The sequence below is a fragment of the Saccopteryx bilineata genome, chromosome 1 (assembly GCF_036850765.1).
Source record: "Saccopteryx bilineata isolate mSacBil1 chromosome 1, mSacBil1_pri_phased_curated, whole genome shotgun sequence".
In the NCBI taxonomy this organism is placed as follows: Eukaryota; Metazoa; Chordata; class Mammalia; order Chiroptera; family Emballonuridae; genus Saccopteryx; species Saccopteryx bilineata.
This window is the reverse complement of record NC_089490.1, coordinates 241,323,444-241,350,691: the sequence shown is the minus strand read 5'-3', so window position 1 is coordinate 241,350,691 and position 27,248 is coordinate 241,323,444. Positions and strand designations below refer to the sequence as shown.

General features: G+C 50.2%; 2 protein-coding genes across 7 annotated transcripts in view; both read right to left on the bottom strand.

The window, feature by feature from the left end:
• PPFIA4 (PTPRF interacting protein alpha 4) overlaps positions 1 to 10,494 on the bottom strand; it is a 33,806-nt gene extending 23,312 nt beyond the window's left edge. For all 5 annotated transcript variants that reach the window (XM_066239622.1, XM_066239631.1, XM_066239637.1 and 2 more), the window contains exons 1-6: positions 10,382 to 10,494; positions 3,069 to 3,690; positions 1,237 to 1,338; positions 761 to 925; positions 431 to 505; positions 140 to 229 (exon numbers count right to left, since the gene is read on the bottom strand). In XM_066239622.1, coding sequence (XP_066095719.1) covers positions 140 to 229; positions 431 to 505; positions 761 to 925; positions 1,237 to 1,338; positions 3,069 to 3,302 — 666 coding nt within the window. In that variant the 5' untranslated portion in view covers positions 3,303 to 3,690; positions 10,382 to 10,494. The remainder of the gene's footprint in view (positions 1 to 139; positions 230 to 430; positions 506 to 760; positions 926 to 1,236; positions 1,339 to 3,068; positions 3,691 to 10,381) is intronic.
• A 2,722-nt stretch (positions 10,495 to 13,216) lies between these two features.
• TMEM183A (transmembrane protein 183A) lies at positions 13,217 to 25,436 on the bottom strand. 2 transcript variants are annotated; one of them, XM_066239602.1, is made up of 8 exons: positions 25,237 to 25,436; positions 25,052 to 25,141; positions 23,737 to 23,904; positions 20,840 to 20,999; positions 19,851 to 20,031; positions 17,454 to 17,534; positions 15,559 to 15,714; positions 13,217 to 13,921 (listed from the first exon to the last, which is right to left on the bottom strand). In XM_066239602.1, exons 1-8 carry the CDS (start codon positions 25,343 to 25,345, stop codon positions 13,736 to 13,738), a joined length of 1,131 nt encoding a protein of 376 aa, XP_066095699.1. In that variant the 5' UTR covers positions 25,346 to 25,436; the 3' UTR covers positions 13,217 to 13,735. The 2 variants fall into 2 exon arrangements, with proteins under 2 accessions (XP_066095699.1, XP_066095708.1); XM_066239611.1 differs by having other exon boundaries at positions 20,840 to 20,996.
• Between the last annotated feature and the right edge of the window lie 1,812 nt (positions 25,437 to 27,248).

Genomic DNA, 27,248 nt, shown 5'->3' with positions numbered 1-27,248 from the left:
GAAGAGTAAAGAGAAGGGAACATTGGAGAAAGCCCCAAATTGCACTCAAGCAGTTACTCTACTGATCAGAGCAGAGCAGGGCTTCCACCCCCTCCCTGGGGGAAGACGTGACCCCTGCCATGCGGCTCTCATGACCCACCTTCCACAGGTGTTTCAGTGCCAACTCCATAGTCCCATCTTCTTCTGCCACTCCATCATAAACCCCCGCCCCCTGCTGCAGGGCAGACACCTGTGGGGCACAGCCCCAGGGCAGTGAGTCAAAGACAAAAAAACCTCCCATATATTCAGACCATTTTGGGTCCCCTCCTTCCCTCACCAGCAGTCTCCAGCCAGGACAGGAGGGAGAATGTGTTGGGGAGCCAAGTGGGGCAGAGGTGAACCATCCCTGGCTTCCAGCTCAGGTGCAAATGAAGGGTGGGCTGGTGCTTACCTGCTGGTGGGCCCCTGCCAGCTGCTCCTCCAAGGTGGAGACTCGCTCCAGGGCCGTCCGGAGCCGCTCACGCACCTGCCCAAGGTAAGAAGGTAAGGGGATCGAGGAGGAAACAAAGACCCCACTAGACACAGGCTGGGGGCCTGGATTTGGCTGACCACTGTTGGCATGAGGCAGAGAGAGGCTCTGCCAAGAGCAAGCTCCCAAGAGAGTCCTCAGAGCAGCACCTGGACACACGCACAGCAGCAGGGAGCCAGGTGCACCACTGGAAGGAGCGATCCCTCAGTACAGAACAGAGACATCACAGAGCAGGGCAAGTCAGGCTGGTACCTTCTCATCCAGCGCCTTGTGGTGCTCAAACAGCGACTTGAGGGCCTTCAGTACCTCCACCTCACTGGAGACCCCTGAAGGTGACTGGGCCTGGCGCTTCACCACCGTCATCCGCAGCGACCGCTCATGGCGAGACACCAGGCACTCCAGGTGCTCCAGAAGCAGCTGGTAGGAGCAGAGAGGTGAGAGGAGGGTGTAAGCATGTACGCAGGGGCCACAGGAGGGCCCACGTAATCACAGGTAGACATGAGCACAGCCGTGTGCGCCGCTAGCATGTTCGTCAACTACTGCTGTCCCAACAGAACACCACCCTAAGACAGCTGCCCTGGCCTCCTCCAGGACCCTGTCTCCAAGACACCAAGCCTAGCACTGGTGGTGGAACTGCCTGACCATCACTGGGACATGAGGCAGAGTGCGGGGCCTGGCCAGGGGTCCACCCCACAGGCACACATACACGTGCCCGGCACCCTGCCTACCCGCGTGTTGTTCCGCTCCGCTTTCAGCTCCGCTATCTCTTCCTCCCGCTCCAGAAGTCGCTCCCGACAGGTACTCAGCTCCCGGGTTAAGGTGGCAAATTCCTGAAAGCCCCAGAGCCCCTCAGTGCGTGGACTCATGCCCAGAGGCCTGAGAAGCCCTCTGACCCCACCCCTTCATTACTGCCTTTCTATCAAGGCCACGGCCAAGGGGACCGACACTGCACGCTCTGGCAGCGGGCCCAGTGCTGGTTTTGTCCTCAGCTTTCACTTGCACACAGGCTGCACCTGGACACGGGGCTGACGGCACGCCCCTGCCGTGACACCAGCACCACAGGATGGGTGCTTTCTCCTCGCCTCCCCTCGTGCACAGCGCTGCCTGGCTCCCCACACCAGGATGCCCCTGCCTGCTGACCCAGCGCTGGCACTGGCCCAAAGCACAACATCATCTGTAGCATTAAACAAACTTCTTGCCTGGTTCTCCAGCTTCTGTCTCATGGTTCTTCCAGATGCCCAAAAATGGCCAACCTGAGCCACCTGCTGTGTCCCCACCTTTGATGCAGGGGCTCCCTACCCTGGGAGGGCCCAACCCTCATCACCACCTGAGTAAATCACATCCACCTTTCAAAGCCATGCCAGAGACCTTCCCTGCTCCCCCTCTCCGAGCTGTTGGGACAGAAGTAGGAGCATCTCTTGGAAGCCCACCATTCACACACAAGCACTGTGAGCACCCACAACATACCAAGTGCTGTGCTGTTCTCCGGGGACACAGTGACAAGAGAGACAAAATCCTTGCTCTCATGAAGCTCCTGGTGTGGGGCTGGAATCCAGCCTCAGCTCCACCCCACTCAGTGTGTGACCTCAGACAGTCAATCACCTGACCTCCTGGACCTCCACCCTCTAATCTATAAGACAGAGGTACAGTCCTCAAGTGTCACTACAAGAACCCAATGAGCCAATGCACGTAGAGCACGCAGCACAGGCCACTAAAGGCAGCGGTCTGTGTCACAGGTCCTGTCCTAACAGCCCTCCGAGGCCATCATCCACTGCCTTCCAGTCCCTAGGGCCCTTGTCTGTCTCCTTTCTGGCCTGTGAGCTCTGGGGGTAGGGATGGGCTACCTCCCACTCCAGTTCTGCTCCAGGGCCCCATCTCCCCACTGGGGACATGGCACTGGACTCTGAACCCACACTGGCCCCCTCATGGGGATGCCTGCCCCTGGGTCCTGAGCTGCCAGGCTCCTTAAGACCTTGCCAACCCCACAGTGGGGCAGCCATGAGCCACTCACAAATCTCAAGCTGCAGTGGCATCATTTGTGAAACAGAGATGGTGGTGATAACAGGGCCAACATCAGAGCTGTGAGGACCTGGGCCAATTCCACACACAGCGCTGAGTACGCAGATAATACACAATAAATGGTAACGTTGCTGGCAGCGGCTATAGACCAAGGAGTGTGACGGGTGTCCAGCTTGTGCCTACAATTTTCTATGGAATGCCTCTTGTTTTTTCATCTGAGCACTAAGAGGGACCTCCCCACGCTACAGGTCCAAGAACAGGGGCTGGGAGCAACAGCAAGTCTGGGGTGCCACCTCCTGGCCAAATGGGCTCACTGCAGCTGGACAAGATAGCTGGTTTTCTTCCCACATCAGATTCCTTGTTTCTTCAGATGCTTGGAATGACAAGGAAAGGATTCTGCAGGGAGGTGAGGGGCAGCAGAGGCTCTGTGGATTCCGTCCGCTGATAGGCAACTGAGATGCCATGAGCTTAGGCCCCGAGGATGCTGGGCTCAGCAGGGCTGGTGGAGGAGAAGGGGAGCAGTGCAGAGGTCAGGCCTTACCTGGGGGAGGGCAGAGTTCAGGTGGCGCTGCAGCTGGTCCCGCTCGTGAAGGGTGTCCTGGAGCCGACCCTGCGTGGCTGCCAAGGTCTCCTGACTCTCGCGAAGGGACTCGAGTAACTTCTCCCGCTCATCCAGCATGTTCACCATCAGCTGCTCAAAGTTGGCGTCAGCATCGGTGCCATGGGAGGGGCCCAGAGGGTCCCCCTCATTGATTGTGGGCATCACCTCACACATGGTGGGGGTGGGCGGGGGTCTTCTCAGCGTGGGGGGTAGGGGAGGGGTTCACAGTGCTGGCACCTCCGCGGGGGCCCAGTGCACAGGTCTCAGAAGGGCAGTGCCAGGCGAGCGGATAGGTGTGCCTGGCTTCTCCCATGGCATCAGTTGCTCTCGTTCTGAATGTGGCCACACGCCCAAAGCCCGTCTGTGGAATGGAACCAGAGGACTTGGCTTAACCTTTCAGGGCTGGGGCTGGGTGTCCTACGTTCCCAGGCAGGCAGGCAGCAGCCAAATGTGGCCATGGCAGACAGGTAGAGCAGGGCTAGAAGAGGCTCTGTTTAGACTGGGCGCTGGAGCCTGGTAGAGTCCAAACTGGGTAGCGTGACACCCATGCTCTCTGGAGGGTCTATGGAAGAAGAAACTGCTGTGAGGACAATATGGAGGCAGACAGGCAGCCAGGGAAAGTGGAGAGGAAGGAGGGAGGTGTTGGTACAAGCCCCTTCTCAGCTTCCTCAGTTCTCCGATGAATGCACTGCCCACCCCATAGCCTCTGTCCCTTGCTCACCCACCCCAGCTGTCAGAAGTGCATCCGCAGTGGAGTGGTTCCCCCATCCATGTAGCTCCCTGGCCAAATATAGAAATGATTCAGCCAAGTGGCAGGCTGCCTAGAGACCTCCTGAGACCTAGGGTGGGAGAGAACAAGGGGAGGGACAGGGTCTCTGGCCCTTCTCCCCACAGCTTTTGCCCTTCGTTCCAGCTGAGGCAGGCAGAGAAGGGGTGAAAGGGCTCTCGGGGTGGTCCTCCCCTAACACTGGTGCAACATGGCTCCTTGGTGATGCTAGGCTGGCACTGAGCTCAGTATTCAGGGAGGAGCGCTGGCTCAAGTCGCCCCCACTCTGAAACCTGGCACACAGGTTTTCATTCTGCATCCATGGCTGGAAAATTTGAGGAGACCTAGGGTAGATGTGGACTGGGGCTATCAGTCTGCTGGGACAGGGCTGAGAGGTTGGGGTCCTGCTCAAGATTTGGACTCTCTTCCATCCACATAACACTAGTGTGTGCACAGCCTGGGCTCCACTAACACCTTAAGCCTGGCACAGGGATGCTCAGTGGTCAGAGCTAAAGAGGCGTAAGGAGGAGGACCGCATGCCACTGGGTAACTCTCTGCCTGCAGCGGCTGCTGACCTCACTGCCCACTGCTGGAAGGCCACCACCTCCGTCAGTGTGCAGAGGGAGCTGTCATCAAGCTCCTGTTACATGAGACAAGATTTGAAGCACCCGGCACAGCAGTGCTCCATTAACAGTGCTTTCCTTCCTGCCCCTCCGCCTCTTCTTTCGGAGACACAGGAACAGCTTCTCATCCACCCCTCCATTGTCAGACTGGGAGAGGACAGGATGCATGGAGACCCAGTGTGAGGTCAGAAGTGAGACACTGGGCTGAACCCAGCAGAAGAACCAGGGAAGAGCCAAGCCTCTTCCATCTGAACCCACCTGTCATCCTCTCCCCCTCCCCCAAGTACTGATGACCTGGGAAGAACAGGGGGCCTGGATCAGGAAGTCAGAATGCCAGCTTGAGAACCCCTGAGCTCACACCACAGCCATTCCTAGAGGGCCCACTGGTTCAAGCAGGCATGTGGGTGCTTCCCACACATGCAGATACGTAGACACAGGGCCACAGAGAATATACACACATGTGGCCACACACATTCCCAGACACATTCTGACCCAAGGGGTCCTGTCCCCAAGCTGACAGCCACCATGGAGGCAAAAAGTAGCACCTTGGTCGGTACCTGCCAGTCCCCCAGAGCAGCAGCAGCCAGAGCTGCTACTTCACTGATGCTAACAGCAACCCCTCCCATCTCTCCACCCACTGTGCCCAGGACCCTGCACCCCAAGTGCTCCATTTGCGAGGCTGAAAGGCCGCAAAGGCCCCCAACACCTCTTCAAGCTCAGGACAGACAGGCCCTTATCCCTCCTCCTCCCTCAGCCCCCCCCCCAAGAAGTAAGAGAGCAGAAGAGCTGGGGAAGGGGCCCCTTGTAGCAGAGAGCTGGGTAAGGAGCTTGGAGACACTGATTCCCAGCAGCCTGCATAAGTAGAAAGGGACCCAGAGCTGGTAGGTACCGAGGAGACCATCTGAGTGGCCTTGGGCTTTTCTCCACCTACTGAGGCCTCTGCTGTGTGATGGAACCCATGACCCTGTTTGCCCACCTCAGAGGGATGGACTCATGGATGAACAGAGCTTGGAAAAGCATGAAGAGCCCATGCGTACAGGGGAGTCTGACCACCCAGCAGGGGGGCAAAGGTGAGCCTGTGGGCAGTTTTACAGTCTTTGCAGGCAAGGGTTAGGAAGTTCTCCGGCTGCCCACTGTGACATGCTGGCTGTTTGGTCCAACCTGGCCTTCCCCAAATCCTCCTGGTCATTCTGGCAACTGGTAAGTTGGCCTAGTGCCACCAGTCCTTCCCCAGCCTCTCTCCAAACCAAGTGCCAGGTAGCAACCCCACTTCCCCTGGCGAAATACCACCACATAGAGCCAAGTGCCCCGCAGAGGGCAACGGCATGGCTAGCAGAGAGCAGCCCTGAGCAGGGACACCTGGCTCCTTCTGGCTCCAGGGCTGTCTTTAAATAGCATAGTTGTCATCTCAGCCTGAAGAAGCCTCCTCAGCTCCTGCACATCTCGCTAACACACATGGGCCCCGATCCAGAGGTGAAAACTACCCACCTCCCAGAGAAAGCATTTGTGGGGTGTTTGCTGGTGAGATATGTGGGCAAGCTGTGAAACCGCAGAAGAGGGTTGCAGGTGAGCAGGGGTGTGTGTGTCTGTATGTGTGAGGAGAAGGGAGGAGTCGGGCAAAAAATAGGCCTCTTGGCTCACACACATGGAACACAAAAACTCTTGAGGCCTCTTAAGCTTCCCAAAACTTACCCCCATCTTCTCCTAACAAACAGAAGGGATGGGCACTTGGGTCACACACACAGGCTGGTTCCCCGCTGCCTTACCAGATGGCAGGCCCCACCCCTGCAAGAGAGCGTGGCTAGAGCCATGCTACTGCCCATGGCAGGGCCAGGGCCAAGCTACCAGCAGGCACTCAAGTCTCAGTGCCCAAGAAAAGGGTTAAGAGGGAGCCTCAGAATGGGAGCCCCTTCAAAGCACAGAGGTAAGAGGAAGGCCATCCATCCAAGCTGACTACAGGAAATGGGGTGGGGTAGTATCACCCAGGAAAAAAAACAACTGTGAGAGCAGCTATAATCTATTCAACAGCTACCATGTGCCAGGTACTATGCTGTAAGTTACACATATTAACTCACTTCAATCCTCACGATTCCTCACAAGGAGACAGAATTCTTCTTCCCATTTCACAGATGTGAGACTCAAAAGGCATTAAGATGCAACCTCAACCCACAAGAAGTCTACTTGAGAGAACATAGACACACAAGTAATAGTTGGACAGGAACTCGGACTGAGTAGCCTGGAACCAAACATCAAACCTTTGGCACAACCTCAATGGGCCTGTGTGCCCCTTGCATTCTGACCCACTAAGTCCCAGCCAAGGCCTGTCTGGCCCTGGAACTCACTAACTTGGAGGAACGGAGATCCTTAAGGAAGGCGAGGGCTGCAGCACCCAAGGCTCTGCAGAGCTATGAGCCCCTCGTGTGACTGGTGAGTCAAAGGCCAGGCACGTCCTCAGGCTCTGCCTGGCCCTGGAGCTAGATTACCCCAGCCCAGAGCTCCCCTCACCCTGCTCTGCCTCCCCCGCATTCTCAGCTCCCAAAGACCCGTCTCAGGACAGCAAAGGCTGAGGGGCCCTAGGAGACACCCCTTCAAAGTTTGCCTTCAAGTGCTTTCAACTCATGGCCACCCAAAAAGCCATGTTTATTCCTGTGAGCCAGCACCTTATGCCTTCCAGAGCTAATTATAGGTCAGTGAGCCTGCAGGCCAGAGGGGGCACAGATGGTGACTTCCTGTGGCTGCAGTGTCACACTCCCTCCTCTTCATTTCTCCCAATTCTCTACCTGAGACCTGGGGCAGCTTTCCCTCCCTCAGCCCCTGCGCCATGAGAACCCCTCTCCAGCACACACTTGGCACAGATCAAGAGCACACCATGCTCTTACAACCCCAAGGAGAGTATCCCCAGCTTAGAAAGGCCTCAGCTAGCTTCCCCATATCCTAAAACCCTTTTGGCCCCCCAGCTCCCTGGCCCTGCTGAGCCCTGGTTCTGCCTCACTGCCACCACAGCCTGGCTCCTCGTCCTCTCCCCAGCTCTCCCCATTATCCTCAGAGGTCTGAAAGCATCACAGCAATACCTGACAACTTTTTCTAACTCAAAGATTTCAGTAATCAATCGAAAAACCTAGGAGCCCTGGCCAGGTTGCTCAGTGGGTTTGAGCATCATCCCAATACTCCAAGGTTACTGGTTCAATCCCCAGTCAGGGCACATACAAAAATCAACCAATGAATGCATAAATAAGTAGAACAAGTTGATGTTTCTCTCTCTCAAATCAATAAAAAATTTAAAAAGAGAGAGAGAGACCCAGGAGCCTGGCTGCCTACCTTGCCCCTCCAATCCCTCCTTAGCACACAGCTGCCAGGCCACACATCCACATCTCTGGCATCAGGACAAGCTCAGCAACACTCACTGGGTGAGCTTTCGCTTCCATTTCCCCCTCCACCACACTCTGCTGTTTTCCAGAGATGGTGTCTTCCACTGTGCCAAGTGTCTAGAGCAGTGTTTTTCAATTGCCTAGGACTGGCCCTGGAACTCACTAACTTGGAGGAACAGAGATCCTTAAGGAAGGCAAGCCTGACCAGGTGGTGGCACAGTGGATAGAGCGACGGACTGGATGCAGAAGACCCGGGTTCAAGACCCCGAGGTCACCAGTTTGAGCACGGGCTCATCTGGTTTGAGCAAAGCTCACCAACTTGGACCCAAGGTCCCCGGCTTGAGCAAGGGGTTACTCGGTCTGCTGAAGGTCCACGGTCAAGGCACATATGAGAAAACAATCAATGAACAAACAACTAAGGTGTCACAATGAAAAACTGATGATTGATGCTTCTCATCTCTCTCCGTTCCTGCCTGTGTGTCCCTATCTGGCCCTCTCTCTGTCTCTGTAAAAAAAAAAAAGGAAGGTGAGGGCTGCAGCACCCAAGGCTCTGCAGAGACATGAGCCCCTTGTGTGACTGGTGAGTCAAAGGCCAGGCGCATCCTCAGGCACTGCCTGGCCCTGAAGCTAGATTACCCCAGCCCAGAGCTCCCCTCACCACTGCCCTGCCTCCCCCGCATAGATGGTGACTTCCTGTGGCCTGCGAAAGAGTTAACCAGCCTGATGTTGTATGAAGATTATAGAGCCAATGATCTTAGTCAAATTCACTTATGCTCAGGATGATTGCCATATATCAGCCTGTATCATCAATGAAACTACTATTGAGGTTGTCTTAGGTATCCTTGGAACTTGTGGGCTTGTTTGAACAACCTTTTGAACCACCCAGAACATTTACAAATGATGCGCAATAGACAAACAGCATCTGGACAGACTGACATAGCATTCAATACATCATACAGGTGGAGTTTGGAAATCAAGCACCTGCCTCTACCATGTTGTACTGTTACGTGCAGTAAGATAAAAACTACTTGGTGCTTGTTTCCGTTTCCGGCCGGCTAGGTCACCAGTCCTCAAGTGTAAAAAGGTTGAAAAATACTGGTCTAGAGCATTCTTGGACTCCAATTACCACTGTGCAATTCATCATCTTACTATTTTGAGATACAATTTACCCCAGGCAGCCTCCTCAGGCTTCAGAAAAAAGTCCTAGAAAATAGCGAAGGGAAATCATTGGAAGTGTTCCTTTTGCTAAGGCAGCTTCCCTTGGGGGTGGCTGGGCTGTTAATATTCGCAGGGGGTAGATGGGTTAGAATCCAGTTAGACAGTTCCAACCTTTTCTAATCCAATAGCAATGTACAAAAATAAACTTTGGGGGGAGTTATTAACAGAGTGCCTACTGTGTCTGACTGTGTATCTTTCCAATGCCCCATGGCCCCAAATTGACTTCAAAAGACCCAACACCTACCACTGTGTCTAGCATACAGTAGATGCCCAATAAATGTCTGCTGAATGATGAACAAAGTACTAAGTACCAGTTCAAACAGCTCCGGAAAGACTAAGGGGAGTCCCTGAAACCCTGCTGCTGGAGGGTTCCCTTAAGCTCCCAGGAGGAGTGGATCCCCAAACTAAGCAGGGCTTCCTCCTTAACCACTTGCTCACCACCCACAGCAGCCGCAGCTACCCTGCCCCTCTAATGGACACTCCCCAGATGCCTCTCCTCAAAGGTGACATCAGCACCTAGTGGCACCTAGTCCTCCATCACCACCCCCAAATCCTTCTCAAGGAAAAGCATCCACACCTTGTTTCCAAGTCCTCCAACCTGACCTGACCGCTCTTCCAACCCACCACCCAAAGCCGCAGGATCTGCCCTGGAAAACATACTGCGTGGTGGAAAGTCAGCTCCGCACCCTCACCCTACCGGCTCACGAATCTCTATTCCCGCCTCCTTTTCCAGTTGCGCCCACCCTGGTCCCCACCGCGGCAAACCTCGGCCGGCATTGCGGAGACGGGCATCTCCGGCTCAGGCTGCATCTGACAGGATGAACAGCTCATGACATTAAGAAGGGGTGTTGTGAGCGACGGGAGAAGGTTCAAGACTCCCTAGCACCAAGTCCTCAGCACCTCTTGCGCCCCCTGGTATCTCCGCAGCAGAGCTGGCTCAGGAGCTAAGACACACTTCTTCTCCGACTCTCCCGGGGTGGAGGTGGGGGAGAAATGAGGGCGCAGTCCCTCCGGTTTCCGCCAGACCTGCTGGCTCAACCCCCTCCTCCGAGGTTGAATGAAGGGTAAATGCGACTCCAACCTCGTCCCCAAACTGGGCATCGTGTCCATGCTCACCCCAAGGGCACCGGACTGCAAAGGCCGGTGAGCAGCCGCATCTCTGCCTGTGGCGTGAAAAGGGACTGATGCCAAAGACGCGCCAGAGAACCCTCCCCAAACTGTGCAGAAGCTGGAAGTGAGAAGAAACACCTCCCCACAGCCCAGGCTCTGGATGCTCACCTGCCTGCAGTCCTCGAGCACCGGGCAGCTCGGCTAGACCAGGAGATCAGGGAAGGGCCCAAGCGCCCGTAGCAGGACTGAGAGCAGCTGTAGCCTTCAGGGCAAGATCCCCACCTCCTTCCTCGAGGCCACGCCCCTGACCGGCAGCCCCGCCCCACACGTGACCTGGGCCCAAGGCAGTTCCCCTTAGCAGAGCCCCGCCCCCTCACAGGGGCCAGGGCATCACCCCGGGGGCGGGGCCTGCCGGCTCCTTTAGCCGTCTCCGCCCGGCACGTGACCGGAGAGCGGCCGCGCAGTCTATCCTCGCCGGTCTTCGCGCAGCGATCCTCCCTTTGAGCCACCTAGTCCAAGTCTGGCCACCTGCACCCCAACTTGGCCTCGGCCCTGGTCTTGTTTGCCAGTGGTTTGTAACCTTTCACACCTGCTCCCTGCGCCCACTTACTACTTTGCCTTTTTCAGTGGAGAAACCTGAAACCCAGACCCATTTCGGTAGTATGCGCTCAAGTGAAACATGCCGCTGGTCTCATTCAGGCCCCTGCCAGCGCTGACCCTGTTACTGAGATAGGACGCTGTGTATTACACATTCATACTTTGAAGACAGGCTCGACGTCATCACTCCTGACAAATTATAGTGAAATTGCTCCATTTCCCGAACTGTTCCCCGTCCCCTTTGGATCTTGATGTATCTTTCCCGCCTGGTTCGTGAAGTTCACCGTGTTCGTCAGTCCCGCAGGAGGATGTGCTTGCATGTATTTACGAATACACGTTCTACATCAACTAAGGCTGTAGTTGGGATCATTTGCACATATCACTAGTCTTTTTTGTTTTTGTTCTAATATATTCACCAATTAGCTTAGTTTCCAGATATCTTTGGTAGAAGGCAGGAAAATCTGAGTAACTGTGATTTACGGGGGGGGGGGGGGGGGGGGGGGGATTGAAGCCCAATTTATGTTTTGTCTGACCCTCAGAACAAAATCAAGGTATATATTTAAATGAAAATTACAGAAAAGACAACTCAGCCACTAAAAGAGAGCTAAAGCCATAACACTTTACCATGCATTTGTCAACATTATGGAAAGACAACAGCTGAGGCAGTATCTTTTATCTGTTGCCTAACCAGGCGGTGGCAGAGCATCAGCCTGGGATGCTGAGGATCCAGGCTTGAAACCCCAAGGTTGCCAGCTCAAGCACAGGTTTGCTAGCTTGAAGCCCAAGGTCGCTGGCTTGAGCAAGGTGTCACTGACTCAGCTGGAGCTCCTCAGTCAAGGCACTGAACCGCTGGGGTACTGCAACTACAAGTTGATGCTTCTCATCTCTCTCCCTTCCTGTCTGTCTCTCTCACTTAAAAAATATATATATTTTACCTGTCATCACACCAGAGTTTGATACAAAAACTAAGATGCTGAGTCAAAATACAATTCTGCATTTCAAATACATTTCACTACCCTTTTTATTTTTTTTAGATTTTATTCATTATAGAGAGGGGAGAGAGAAGGGGGGAGGAGCAGGAAGCATCAACTCCTGTATGTGCCTTGACCAGGCAAGCCCAGGGTTTTGAATCGGCAACCTCAGCGTTTCCAGGTTGACACTTTATCCACTGTGCCACCACAGGTCAGGCATCACTACCCTTTTTAAAGGGAACTCCTAAATGGGGGGCACACAGTTCACCAGGATGGCCCCTTTCTGCTCCATGGAAACTTTTAGTTCAGGGAACTAGGGATCTGTGCTTTTCATCTCCTGCCTCAGAGGAAACTTCTGATTGTAGAGATCTGCAAGGTGCTTACTATTCTTAGGCTTTATTTGTTTTTATCATTTAAACACCCAATTCTACACTTCACAGACCCAGGCTCACTTCCTGTGGAAACAGCTTCAGCATTACCCTGGTGAGGGGGTAAGGTTAGCTGTCAGCACAAGTATTCAGCAGATGCTCTCTAAGAGCAGTCCTCAAATAGCAAGGGCAGGGAGGATGGTAAGGAAAAAACAGCGCACCAATTTAGCAGCATGGTAAGCAACTGCCCCCACAAGACTTTCACTTTCCTGTTTAACAAACACCCACCTCATGGCAATATCCAGCTCACTGGCTAATCTGGGGTTGGGAGAGGGTGGGAGAAAGCAGCAAGTATCCTGTTTGCAAAAACAAGACAAAATAAAACATCGCAGCCAGATGCTCTCCTCTGACAACAGCTCTTCTGCAGGGATGACATACAGGTGACAGGCCATACAGACAGAGCAGAAAAGCCACAAAGTGCCTGTAGTTCAGGAAGCTGGTTTCAACACGGGATGCATTTTTTTTTAATGACCTTCAGTACAATAAATGCCTTTCTAACAATTCAATGAAAATACCTCTCTCTTTCCTATAAATAACTGTCTTGGTTTGTTTTACATTTTACTTAGAAATACCTATTTAACAGACTCTTTCATCAATCTTAGTCACCTTTAGGTTGATTAGGGACAAAGTATACCACAAACTAATTTTTACTCACCTTTGACTTTTGATCTGTGTACACTCTGCCTTATTCCCCATTGCCACCATCTACTAGAAGAAAAGAGACTGACCTTCTAGCTGTGGGAGAGGCAAGTCCTGGGTGGGAGTCCTGCCTATGTCACTGACTACACTTCCTCAACCACAGAATGAGAGCAGTATCACCTACCTTGCAGGACTGTGGAAATTAGAGAGATTATGTAAAGATGCCAGTACAGGACCAAGGACACAATGTCACTGTCATCACTACTCTCAGCCTCATGCAAAAACACACCTAAAATCCAAAATTGACAAAAGAATATTTATGTGATAAATATCCAAAGATTATTATTAAAGAAAGATACACGTCAATCTTTTAAGATTCTGAAAACCCTGTCACCTGCTTTATTTCTGGAGAAAGGTAAAAGGAGAAAATATGCACTTGAATTTGAGGGGCAGCTAAATCGGAAGCAACAGTAGCAACAACTCTATGCCTCTAAGGCTCCTCTGATCCAGAGAATGCCCACACTTCCTTGTGTGGAGATTCAAGAGTCTACTTTTTCCCTAGAGTAAGATCATTCTTTTTCATTGGAATAAAAAATAAAGAACAAACTCAATAGCACCAAATGGGGTTTAACGCAGAAAATAGGGCCTGGTTTCTCCTTTCAAATGAAATCTTTACATTAAAATATGTTTAGAAGTCATAGTTTTTTCCTCTTGATTCAATATTTCTCCTTCCCCCAACAGGAGCCTCGGGAACCTGAAGAGCATGTCCATCACTAACCAGACAAACAGTCCAGCTGCCCTTCCACACAGCTCTGAAGACCAGTGGGCTGGGCTGGGCTGGGCTGGCCTGGCCTGGCTCAGCCTGCCACAGGGACAGGACACAGTGACTATGCTCTCAGAGAGAACGGGTACTGAGGATGCCACCAGTCGAAGAGTCGCACGCTGTGCACTGGGTCCAGGATAACCTGCACACCCTGCTCATTGCGCAGCTTCCGACCACTGTGGACGGGAGAGTCTTGAAACACCAGTCTCACTCGATGATGCCGCATGTCCGTGCTCACATTGATAGTAAACTGGAAGAGGAAAGCAAATTACATTAAATTCAGTACCCAAATTCAACAACCTTGTTCTCCTACAGCCCACTCTGAAATGAGGCAATCTAGACCAAATTTTCACTGGTGAGGCCACAAGACAATCTCTATAATACCTACACCTTTGCAAAAAAAAAAAAAATTAAGGGTGATTTTATAAATTCTTAGGTTTATATATTTAAACTGTATTAAGGAACACCTCTCCAGTAGCAGAATAAATCAGGATACATACACACAGGCTACCACCAAAGCTAATTTTTAAATACTGGGTTAGAATAAGAAGGGATGACTTGAAGGGATTTTGATGAGATGTACTGAGCAGGTAAAGTAAGATGCATGCAACAAACACTGGATCCCAATTTTTTTCGTAAAATACACCATGAAACTTCTAAATAAATTTATGATCCTGGCCGGCTGGCTCAGTGGTAGAGCGTCGGCCTGGCATGCGGGAGTCCCGGGTTCAATTCTTGGCCAGGGCACACAGGAGAAGCGCCCATTTGCTTCTCTACCCCTCCCCTTCTCCTCCTCTCCTTCCTCTCTGTCTCTCTCTTCCCCTGCCACAGCCAAGGCTCCATTGGAGCAAAGATGGCCCGGGCGCTGAGGATGGCTCTGTGGCCTCTGCCTCAGGCGCTAGAGTGGCTCTGGTTGCAGCAGAGTGACGCCCCAGATGGGCAGAGCATCGCCCCCTGGTGGGCATGCCGGGTGGATCCTGGTCGGGTGCATGCGGGAGTCTGTCTGACTGCCTCCCCATTTCCAACCTCAGAAAAATACAAAAAATAAAAATAAACAAATAAATAAGTTTATGCATGTGTAGGTCCGTAAAGAACTGTGTGAGTATGAAGCACACGGACCATGAGTGGTATGGAACTAGGACATTAACGTGACATAGCCTAGAGAAGGGGGAGAGGTGCCTACAATAAAAGCAGACACATTAAAGAACAATTTCCAAAAGGTAAATTGTAGTTTTAAGTTACTAGGAGTCTAAGTCACCTTTTGTAAATGTATTTATGCATTAAATTCTTTACATGAAGTATTATTTATTTTACAATTTAAAAAACAAAGCTATTTTCAATGTCAAGAGGGGAAACCCGTGTTCTCTGAGCATAACACTAAAATACTGAGAAGATAAATTACATTAACTCTCCAGTTTCCAATCCAATTAAAAAATTTTAAAACCTAAAAAATATGGAGGCATAGCTGTTGTTTATTAATCTAATTCTTAGCTAAGGATCAAAGGGTCAGAGCATCCCCCAAGGACAGAGACAGTCACCCTATGTTTTACTGCTGCACATGACACCACATGCATCCTCATGGTCCCAACAGACAAGACTCAGACAGCCTCCTCCTCATCCCTAGTGGGATCATGTTTCTCACACATTAATGATCACTACACGGTAGATGCAAAAACATTTCCTTCACTACAAAGAACAGAGGTAAAATATTCTCAGACTAAATCACTTCTCCACAAATCTGTCTGTTTCTATGTGCAAGTCTGCTTTCAAACTTTTGTAAATCTTTATCAAAGACTTCTTCAATGGTCAAATTTAAAAATTTCTTTCAAAACCTAAGTACAGTTTAAGTTTATGAAAGGGCTGAGGAGACACCCTTAATTCACTTACCAGAGTGAAGATCATTCCCATAACAATTGGAATAAAGATGAAATTGAGGGTGGTGACCTGCAGGAGGCAGCAGTCCTGGTCAGGGTTGGTGTGAACATCTTCGTACTGAACAGGAGGCTGCAACCCCCCCATACACTTGCTCTTCAATCTAGGAGACTGAGGAAAATGGAGAATTAATCTCATGACTTAGAGGAAATGTTAATGGCTCTAAGACTCCACCAATAAAAATTTTATGGCTCAACTGATGCTATGGACCCATTTTTCTGTTATCTCCTCTTTCTTTATGTATATGCTGATCTCCATACAAGTCAAGAACAACCTGTCCTTTGAAAGAAGGGGACACCTTTGGAAGAGCCATGTGACAGTGGCTGATAACAAGTCACTTAAGATGGCCGTTCCTGTCACGTGGCAGGAATAATAACGTATGGCTCTATCAGAGGCTCTCCAAATTCCCTGGGACATGTCAATTCCAGAGAACATGTGCTGCTCAAAGAGGAAGCATAGTGGCCATCTAGTCCCAGGCACTGTAAATAAGGGTCCGTCTCAGAACCAGAGGAAACTGCGGCACCCACTTCCCTGTGGAATGCTGGCCTCAGCAGGCACTCTGGTAAGATTGATTGCCCCTCAGCCCCTTCCCAGAAAGGTCCTACAGTGGACTTCCTACCACCTAACAGACACCACACACTGTGTACACCTTATTAAAAACAATGATCAAAGCTAAAATTCCTCTCTGAAACCATGTTTTTGAAATACCAATGAAAAATATGATTTACTTTATTACAAACTTATCAGTGACTCAGCTGCCATCAAGTGAGGTTTAACGAACTGTATATGTCATCTGTCTCATCAGTGAGATATTAAGTTGGGGAGAGACGGAAGCAAGGCTGCTGAGGATAAAAACACAAGCAAAACAAACCCTTACTGTGGCCAAGGCCTCAGATACAAGCCAGCAAAAGACAGAGACACAGGTGGGGCAGCACCTGCTGGGCTTATAAGAACCCTTTGGCAGTCCCTCTTCTCAGGGCTTCCCCAAACCACTATAAATTACTGCTGATTATAAATGCACTTGCTTTGAACAACAAATAACCCCAGAACATTGTTATAACAAGTTTCCCCCTTTCCCACTTATAAAATTCTTCAAATATACAGAAAAGTTAATGAAATAGTATAATAATTCCTTTATTCTTTCTGGCATTGGATATTTTGACAAAGTTTTCTCTTCCCCTTCATTTTATGTAGATGCACAGAAAAAAAAAAATCACATGCACTTTGGGGTGGGAAGTGCAAAGCCATTTTAAAGTGACAATGACATTCCACCCTTATCAGCATGAAAAAAGACACATGTATATAACCGCAATATTATCACATCCAAGAAAACTAACAAAAAGTTCATATTACATAATACCCACAGCACATTCAAGTTGAACTGTCCCCAAAACATCTCATCCGGCTCTGTATCCCCGGACCCAGGACCCAGGTCCCAGGACCCACTCGATGGTCCCCCTGTGCATCCAGTTCTTAAACTCTGAGGGCCCTTCACACAGGATACTTCCTTCTTCGTTTTCTCATCACAGTATTATTACAAGTCTTGAGGTACACTGGATTTTAATAAGACAACTTTATGCCTAATTTATTAAATTCAAGATACCATCCGAAAGCCCTGGCCAGGTAGCTCAGTTGGTTGGAGCATCGTCCCAATACTCCAAGGTTGCATACAGGTTCAATCCCCAGTCAGGGCACATACAAGAATCAACCAATGAATGCATAATTAAGTAGAACAACAAATCAGTGTGCATGTGTGTGTGTGTCTCTCTCAAATCAATTAAAAATAAATAATTAAAAATAATTTTTAAAAAAAGACATCTGAAAAACAAAGAGGAGATACAACTACATACCTGTTTTTTGAACTTAAAGTTGAATTCCCACATTGGTTCCTGTCTGTTCCCAACAATCTTTCTGCACCAGAAAAGCAAGCACTGTAAGAAAATGAAAATAAAGTAAATCAAAAACAGATAAAATACAGGAAAAAAAATAAGACAATAAAAAATAACCAGCAGAAACCTGTTTGCCACAGTCCCAGGGCTGTGATTTCACTCTCGCACAAATAGAGAACCCCCCCCCCCAATTTGACACTGGTGCAGCGTGAAGAGAGACACTCCCAGGGCGATTCAGTAAGAAGAGGGACCAATGTAAGTCAACCTCAGGGGCTGTGAAGTCAACCCCTACTGTTCTCATCTTTAAAGACAGAAACATGGTCCCTAGGGACTGGGGCATTCTCTGATTCAACAGGCCACTCCTCTATATTAAAACATAAAAGTAGCCACCAAGCAAAATGGTAACAAAGGCAGGCACAGACAGCCGGCCCTGTAATAACAACACCAAGCCACTCAGGACCCTCTGGGAGCAGACGCTGGTATGGACACAACAGAACTGGGCTGAGTTCAGTGCGCCCTCAGTGGAAGGCAGGCTAAGCTAAAGTTAAGCACAAGAAGTCAAGTACCTCCCAGGGGGTAAGGGGTGGGTCGTCCGCCGTGCCAGCTGTCCTGCCCTTCAGACATGCCCTGTACGTCCTGATGTTCCATCAAAAATAATGGGCTTGGCTTTAAGGGGCAAACACTTCTGCTGCCATCACAACGGCTCCAGTGTCCCACACAAGCTATGCTACTGAAAAGAGAGAGAGGGAGAATCATATACGAAAAACTGGAGTCCGGGAATGTGGGACAACTCCTTTAGGCATGCTGGCCACTCCCGGAATGCCATGCGACTATGGCTGTACAAGTGGCAAGGCCATGCATGGGACAGCTGCCACTGCCAGTCCCACATCCTCGTCACAAGATCTCTGACAAGGCACAAAAGCAGCAGCCAGGTGGCCGGGGCTTACTGTCTGGATGAAAGGTTAGCTATCATTCCGCCTTGGCTTTTTAGAGCCCACTTTAAAGTTACTGAACAGTGATCAGACTGTGAAGACACGGGTCCTCGAGGACTGGGCACTGGAGCCGCTACGATGTGTCAGCACGAGTTTGCCCGACGCTGCTCTGCTTCCAGCAGCCGACTACACCTGGCTGGTTGGCTCTGAGATGATCCTCCTCATCACAGTTAGTCTGACACTAGCACTGTTTCTAGGGGACAGAAACTGTAAACGTGACATGATACACTGTCCACTCACATTACAAGCAGAGACAGCTGCTGGGTGAAATTCTATCCCGACCCTGTACCATCAGCTGGCATGATATTAAACTGCGCTGAACCCATGGCCCTGACCACCTTCACTTGCAACCCTGGGAGGAACCTCGATAAAGAACTTTGTGCTCAGCAGTATCCTTTAATATCAATACATATCAGGTAGAACACTATCACGCTAGCACTAAAGTAGGGGAGAAGAATCCTCACAAAAATCCAAAGCATAAAAACAAATATAAAAGAAAAGGGAGTGCTTTAGAATACCAGATTCTATGTAGGCAGAGAGTAATAAAAATTACCCAGATTCAAAGGTACAAAACTTAAGACATTATTAGTTTGGGAAAAATAAACAATAAAAGGATGAGACATCAACTTGCCAGAATCACCTAATCTGCTATGCTCACCAAGCTGGGCAAAGCTGCGTTCACTAGGTATTTCATTGTGAAGGAGAAAAGAAAGAGAACGGACCAAAGGCTAACAGACCTATAAACAAAGCAGAATGCCAGCAACTTAAATACAACCTGTGAAAATAAACACTAGGGAAATCCCAGGATACGAGTAGCAGTCTGGACCCAGGATTTAGATCTGTGGAGTCTCTGACTGGGAACACCTCCTGATCTCTGAAATCAGCTACTGCGGGGCCTGGCAACAGTAGGCATTCAAGCACATGCTAGGGGAGCAAGGTGCAGGCCAAGACTTTGAAGAAGGTCAATAAGAACAGGGACTCCAAGACGTCAAGGTCACAACAGAAAGAGAAAACTAGTAATCATCTTTGCATCCTGATTTAAAGCACCTCTTACAATTTCAGTTTAGACCTACCATTTGAGCTGCGTTTTCTTCCTAGCCCAAACCACCTTAACATAGCCCAATGTACAACATACCAAAAAAGAAAAGAAATTAAAAAGAAGAGAACAGGGAGTATGCTAAAAGCACAAGAAAGCCAGGCTGGCATAGCAGGGACGTCCTGGAGAAGTGAATGCCCTGAGCCCTGGAGTCCGTATCAGTCCCCAAGCAGCCTGGTGCCCGCCGCCCTGCCCTCCCACCAAGGAAGCTGGAGATGAGGCAGGAGAACAGGTGCACCACACCAGAGCCCAGCACTAACTCCCACTTACTTTGGAATTCTTTAATGTGCTGGGCGTGCTTTCTGGAATGGCTGGGTGTTTGGAGATTCGAGCAGCAAAGGGCTCATACATATGGTACAGAGATCGAATCACACACGCCCGGAGGCAACGCAGCTTCTCCATGGACTCTGGTCGCAGGCGCAGAGGCAGAGAGGCATCCAGCGTGTAGTGCCTGAAACACGACACATTACTCCTACAATGTGTGACCTGCCTGTCCTGCTCCATTCAGGCTCCTATGACTCCTGGTCTCTGTATGACTTTACATCTCAGCTACTATGTGAAATGCAATCCACATATACCTTATGACCCTATACTTCTCCATCCTTTTAAAAATTTCCAACATTCAGCATTTCACTCTAAAAAAGGACAAGTCTTTGCCTTGATATGAGTACAATATACTTCAGACCCTGGAAAAGCCACCAGGTTCTCCTGTCATGTGTCAGCAAGTTCTCTACTACCTTCCCGCCACATTCTTAGGGGCAAGTTCATAATCTTCACTATACTTCTGCACCCAGTATCAAGAGCTAGCCCTCTCACTAATCACACTATTTACCCTCTCCCCACCACAACTATATGTAGAACAGCATAAGTACAAAAAAAGATACAGCACTGCAAGATGACTAGCAACTCTAAGAAACTAAACCAGTTGAATAAGCAAATAGAAGGGCATCTGTAGCTTTGGAAAGTTCTAGTCAAGACAAACCACTGAGGAAAAGTCAAAGACAATTTTAAACCAGAAGCAAGATTTTTTGCTGCAAAAGGATAGTGGATCAGGGGAGGGGACAACCATAGGGAAGACAGTTACCTGGATGAATTAATAACATCAATTTTAAATTAGAGAGGGGCTCAAGGATTCCAAAGCCAGGCTCACACCGGGCATGGAGTAGAGAAACTGCAAAGTCACCATCCCAGGAGCAGGTGTACATCACAAACAGCATGGAATCAGCTACACAGACAACAGTGAGCTCCCTGGGCCGCACCTTCGGTACAACCTGGTCCAAAAGGCAGCAGTGCAAGTGACAGTCCAGGCATCCTTACAAATCAGGGAAAAATTCACAATGTCCTCAGGACGGATGTAGGAGGCCAGCAACAGCCAAATATCCATAGGGTACTCTTCTCCATCAGCCACATCCATGTCTTCTGAAACAGGAAAAAGAATCATTATCTCTGACCTTCTATTACACACATAGTTAATATCCCCAGTCACTTCAATTCTCCCAGCACTTGCACAGCTAAAAAAAAGTTTTAAGTAGGTCTGAGGAAGGCTCTCCAACTCATCATTTCCTGCTTCTTCTAGCTGCTTGCCTCCCATTGCCCAAGTAAATACGTTTCATTTTTAAGGCCTTTTAACAATTATTTAAATACAATTTTGAAGTTTTCAAAGTATCTGTGCATACATTAAATTGTTCAAGCCTAATAATTCTTTTTTTTTTTTTTTAATTTTATGTATTCATTTTTAGAGAGGAGAGGGAGAGAGAGAAACAGAGAGAGAGAGAAGGGGGGAGGAGCTGGAAGCATCAACTCCCATATGTGCCTTGACAAGGCAAGCCCAGGGTTTCGAACCAGCGACCTCAGCATTTCCAGGTTGACGCTTTATCCACTGCGCCACCACAGGTCAGCAAGCCTAATAATTCTTTAAGGAAAATATTATTGTGCCCATTTTACCAATAAGAAAGCAAAACCTCACCACCTAGTTAAGGTAAACAGAACCCAGGTTTTATAACTCCAAATTCTAGTTATGCTCTTGATTTCCTCAGTCCCCATCCACCAAACATTTTCTTTCGTTCAATCATTGAAAAAAACAAAACTGATTTTAATTTTATAACTCCAAATTCTAGTTATGCTCTTGATTTCCTCAGTTCCCATCCACCAAACATTTTCTTTCATTCAATCATTGAAAAAAACAAAACTGATTTTAAGATTGTATGAAGAAAACCTCACAGTACAAACTGAATAAACCAGATAAAGTTACAGTGTATTTATTTTCATTACCCAATAATAATTGCCTTTCCTTCAGTTTTCCCTTGTTTTGTTGCCAGTCTGACCTATGATCCTGGCCACAACCATTCAGTATTCAAAGACACTCTGTGACAATATATCCTACCTTCTCTTCCATCAGACCTCATTAGTGTTAACTTTTTTTATGGCGGGGAGAGCAGAGCCACAGACAGGAAGGGAGGAAGAAAGGGAGAGGGGGAGGGAGAAGGGAAGAGAGAGAGAGGAGAAACATCAACTCATAGTTGCATCATCTTAGTTGTTCATTGATTGCTTCACATTATTAGTGTTAACTCAACTCTGAGGTTCACTACACATCTTGGGTGCAAGTAAAAATTCACATTCCACAGACACCCAAATTTGGGCTAATCTTAATGCTAACTTTAACTTAGACTTTGTCATGGAACTATCCAAAAACCAGCTTTTTTTCTTCTCTTTCCAGGGCAGAAAACTCCTACACAACCTCCCTGAAGCTGCCTCTGCTTTTCTAGGTAACTGCTTCCTGAAATTCTATGACTCAATCAGGTCTTGCACTGAGTTCCTCATATCATAGACCAATGCCTCCAAAACAACATCCTCCTTCCTAGTTCCTACCTTTTCTTGAAATCATTTAAGGTGCAGCCTACCATGTTTGTGCCTCACCTTACTCTACATTAAATCTCTGTCTGAAACAGAAGACAAATGATTGTGAGAATTTCCTCCTCTGAGATCCATCAGAACCTTTACTAAACAGAATGCTACTAAAAATTTTGTCTCTTGCCTGACCAGGCGGTGGCACAGTGGATGGAGCGTCGGACTGGGATGCGGAGGACTCAAGTCGAGACCCTGAGGTTGCCAGCTCATCTGGTCTGAGCAAGGCTCACCAACTTAAGCCCAAGGTCGCAGGCTCAAGCAAGGGGTCAGTCAGTCTGCTGCAGCCCCCTGGTCAAGGCATATATAAGAAAGCAATCAATGAACAAATAAGGTGCTGCAACAAAGAATTGATGCTTCTCATCTCCCTTCCTGTCTGTCCCTCTCTCCGACTCTATCTCTGTCACACACACACACACACACACACACACATACACAAAATTGTCTTTTGGGTCAAAATTCTGTAATTACTAAAAAATATACTGTATTTTTCACTCCATAAGACGTACTTACTTTCCCCAAAAGGTGGAGGGAAAAATGCCTCTGCGTCTTATAAAGTGAAAAGTTCGTTATTTTATTAAATATTTTAACACACCATTTGGTTCAGAATATTTTTTTCTTATTTTCCTCCTTAAAATCCTAGGTAGCCCTGGCCGGTTGGCTCAGTGGTAGAGCATCAGCCTGGCGTGCAAGGGGTCCCGGGGTTCGATTCCCAGCCAGGGCACACAGGAGAAGCGCCCATCTGCTTCTCCACTCCTCCCCCTCTCCTTCCTCTCTGTCTCTCTCTTCCCCTCCCGCAGTGAGGCTCCATTGGAGCAAAGATGGCCCAGGTGCTGGGGATGGCTCCTTGGCCTTTGCCCCAGGCGCTAGAGTGGCTCTGGTCGCGACCGAGCGATGCCCGGAGGGGCAGAGCATCGCCCCTGGTGGACGTGCCGGGTGGATCCCGGTCGGGCGCATGCGGGAGTCTGTCTCTCCCCGTTTCCAGCTTAGGAGAAAAAAAAAAAAAAAAATCCTAGGTGTGTCTTATGGTCAGGTGCATCTTACAGAGCAAAAAATACGGTAATTAAGAAATTTCAAAATGTAGGAAATACGGAATCAGTCAAGAATAGCTTCGTGGCACATTACACGCTGTCCCACCACTGAGATCAAACCTGGGTTCTCTACTGCTATCACCGCTGGTGCAATGTAGGAAGTGACAGTTCACGCTGTCCCCACACAGGACTAATAAACTCAAAGAGGGCAAGCCCTGTACCTCTGTGCCTCTTGCTCTTCTTTTTCCTGGAGATGGCTCTCTCACGGACGCTCTCCTCTTGGGCATCCATCTCATCACTGCTGTTGATAACGTCACAGGGCTCACCAGCCCCGGAAAGAGCCTCCACTGCGGGAACCTGAGAGGCTTCCAGGCCACACAGAGACTTCACTAGAAAGAAATAAAGGAAGAGTGAGAAGGCAGAGTCCCATCCAGAAATACGTATGGCTCAGGCAGGACATCAGCACCCATAAGGGGGAAAAAGAATACAAAGAAAAAGCAGTGTTAAGAGTCTGCTGAAGGCCCTGGCCGGTTGGCTCAGCGGTAGAGCGTCGGCCTGGCGTGCGGGGGACCCAGGTTCGATTCCCGGCCAGGGCACATAGGAGAAGCGCCCATTTGCTTCTCCACCCACCCCCCTCCTTCCTCTCTGTCTCTCTCTTCCCCTCCCACAGCCAAGGCTCCATTGGAGCAAAGATGGCCCGGGCGCTGGGGATGGCTCCTTGGCCTCTGCCCCAGGCGCTAGAGTGGCTCTGGTCGTGGCAGAGCAACGCCCCAGAGGGGCAGAGCATTGCCCCCTGGTGGGCAGAGCCTCGCCCCTGGTGGGCGTGCCGGGTGGATCCCGGTCGGGCACATGCGGGAATCTGTCTGGCTGTCTCTCCCCGTTTCCAGCTTCAGAAAAAATACAAAAAAAAAAAATTAAAAGAGTGCTGAAGAAAGCTGAGGCTCTGAAAAGAAAGAGCACTGAGCATTTCAACTCCAAAAAAATGGAAAGGGATGGGCAAACTGACTCCTGAAAGTGCCAGCCTCAGCTATGAAGAAAATGGGAGTGCCTTATTCTCCCACTATAAATCCCGCGGGACCAAACCGAAGGACCGCTGTTCTTATTCGCATGACCTCCGCGGCCCGGCGTTTGGGAGGGAATGGACTGGATATACCCGCGTTCCTGACTTGGAGACAGTCGGTGTCACAGAACCAGAGTCTCAGGGACACGTGAGTAAAAAGCTGTGAAGTAAGAGAAGCCTGAGAGAAGGAAAAGCACACTTCAAGATTCTTACAGAGCCGCAAAGCGCAGAGCACGTGGAGGACACGCGTGAACTGCAGGGAAAAGACGGAAACTAAGGAACAGCGAGTGCATACGGGCAAGCAAAGGTGTCCACCGTGCAGACACCGCCGGTGCTGCGAGCCAACGCGCGCCCGCCCCGCAGGTGCTGCGCAATCACGGACGAGCCAACTCGTCCACGGGCGATGCCCGGAGAACTGCCAGGAAACACTGACGGAACCCCGCGAACACAGCACCGGTAAGCCGTCGGAGGCCTACCTTCCTGCTGAACGGCGTTGGCGACAGCTTTCTTGACCCGTCCAGACCTCACGACCGCTGGGTCCGAGTTGGCATAATCCGCCACGGTCACTGAAACAAACGGCAGCCCTTAGAGGCGGCGCCCCACAGCCCCGCAGCCCCGTCCGCCGCCCGCCCGGCCTTCCAATCCCCGACCCGTCGCTCACCGCGACCAGAGCAGGCGTCGTGGGCCCGGAACTTGAGGCGCTTCCCTCGCTTTGGCATGGTGGCCGTGTCGGGGCGAGGCCGGTCTAGCGTGCCGGGACCCCGGGCCATGTCTCGGGCCCCAGAGCCGGCTCCGGGAGCCGCGGGACAGGCCCGTCCAGCCCTGTGGCCATCCCGCTCCGCCGCGGCTCTCGCGATGACTTAGTCTGCGCCGCGTCGCTTTAGAGGTCACGTTCTTTTCCGCCGCCAATCACCGCCTATCCTGGTGACGTCAACATCCGGCGCCTGCGGTTCAGCCTGCGCCTGGGTTGCCGAGGTCCGCTGTTGGGGTTCGGGCGGATGTCCGTGGTTTGTACCCCTTGTGAGGGTTTTGTTGTCTCAGGCATCGAATCACACTGCGTGGGTCAGAACTGAGTTTCCAGCGTGGTCTCCCGTGTTTCTGATGCCGCCTGTGTCCATGCTCCAGGTTCACTCCACCCAACGCGCCTACATTGTCAGCCCCGCCCCCTCCTCGAGCCGCGTGGACTGAGCGCCTGCAGCTCCTACGAGAGTCTTCACTGTCGTTCAGCTACTGCCATCCTGCAAACAAAGTAACAGAAGGATCGATGAGGACAGAATGTTGTCTTTCCTTCACATTGAAAGAGCCACAGAATCAAGGTCGCTGTGAAGGAGCTGGACCTGACTGCTATCACCTCCATGAATAAGAAGTTACTTGGAGGTCCTGGCCGGTTGACTCAGCGGTAAAGCGGGGGCGGGCGTGTGGAACTCCCAGGTTCAATTCCAGTCAGGGTACACTAGAGAAGCCCCCATCTGCTTCTCAACCCTCCCTCAATTCCCCCACCCCCTCTCTTCCCCCACCCCCTTTCTCTCTTCCATTCCCACATCCCTGGCTTGAATGGTTCGTGCAACTTGGCCCCAGGCGCTAAGAATGGCTCCATGGCCTTGCTTCAGGCGCTAAAATACCCTAGTTGCTGAGCAATGGAGCAAGGGCCCCAGATGGGCAGAGCATTGCCCCTGTAGGTGGCTTGCAGGGTGGATCCTGGTCCAGCGAATGCAGGAGCCTGTATCTTCTCCCCCCCACACACACCTCTCATTTAGTAATTATAAAAAGTTATTTGGCCCTGGCCGGTTGGCTCAGCGGTAGAGCGTCGGCCTGGCGTGCGGGGGACCCGGGTTGATTCCCGGCCAGGGCACATAGGAGAAGCGCACATTTGCTTCTCCACCCCCACCTCCTCCTTCCTCTCTGTCTCTCTCTTCCCCTCCCGCAGCCAAGGCTCCATTGGAGCAAAGATGGCCCGGGCGCTGGGGATGGCTCCTTGGCCTCTGCCCCAGGCGCTAGAGTGGCTTTGGTTGCTGCAGAGCGACGCCCCAGAGGGGCAGAGCATCGCCCCTGGTGGGTGTGCCGGTGGATCCCGGTGGGGCGCATGCGGGAGTCTGTCTGACTGTCTCTCCACATTTCCAGCTTCAGAAAAATACAAAAAAAAAAAAAGTTATAGGGTGGAGAACACAAAATGCAATATACAGATGATGTATTATACGGTTTTGTGCCTAAAATCTGTATAATTTTATTAACCAATGTCACTTCAATAAAAAATAAATGTATTTTGAGGTTATTTGGTGTCCTGGGATTTGTTCTTTGTCCCTCTAACTTCCTTGCAGTGCCAAAAGGTGCTAATCTCTGGCTCAGAAAGCACAGTATTGAGGGAACAGACATCCAGCCTGCTGAGTTCACCAGAGTTTCCACTCTTTTTAATCTGATCTCAAATATAGACATTCGTATGAGCAAACTACTGGCCTTTACTAACATTGTGTAAGACTATTCCCAGAGGTCGGGCTTATAGGCTTGAATCAATTAGAAATTATAGTTTAAACTGAATATAATTGGTTATAATCTTGAACTATTCAAATTTAATTTAAGTCATATCATGAAACAAGGGTTCTAATAGACTGATAACTAAAAACCGTTTCAAATAATTTTTCCATGTATACATAATTTGTCATCAAGTTCAGATTG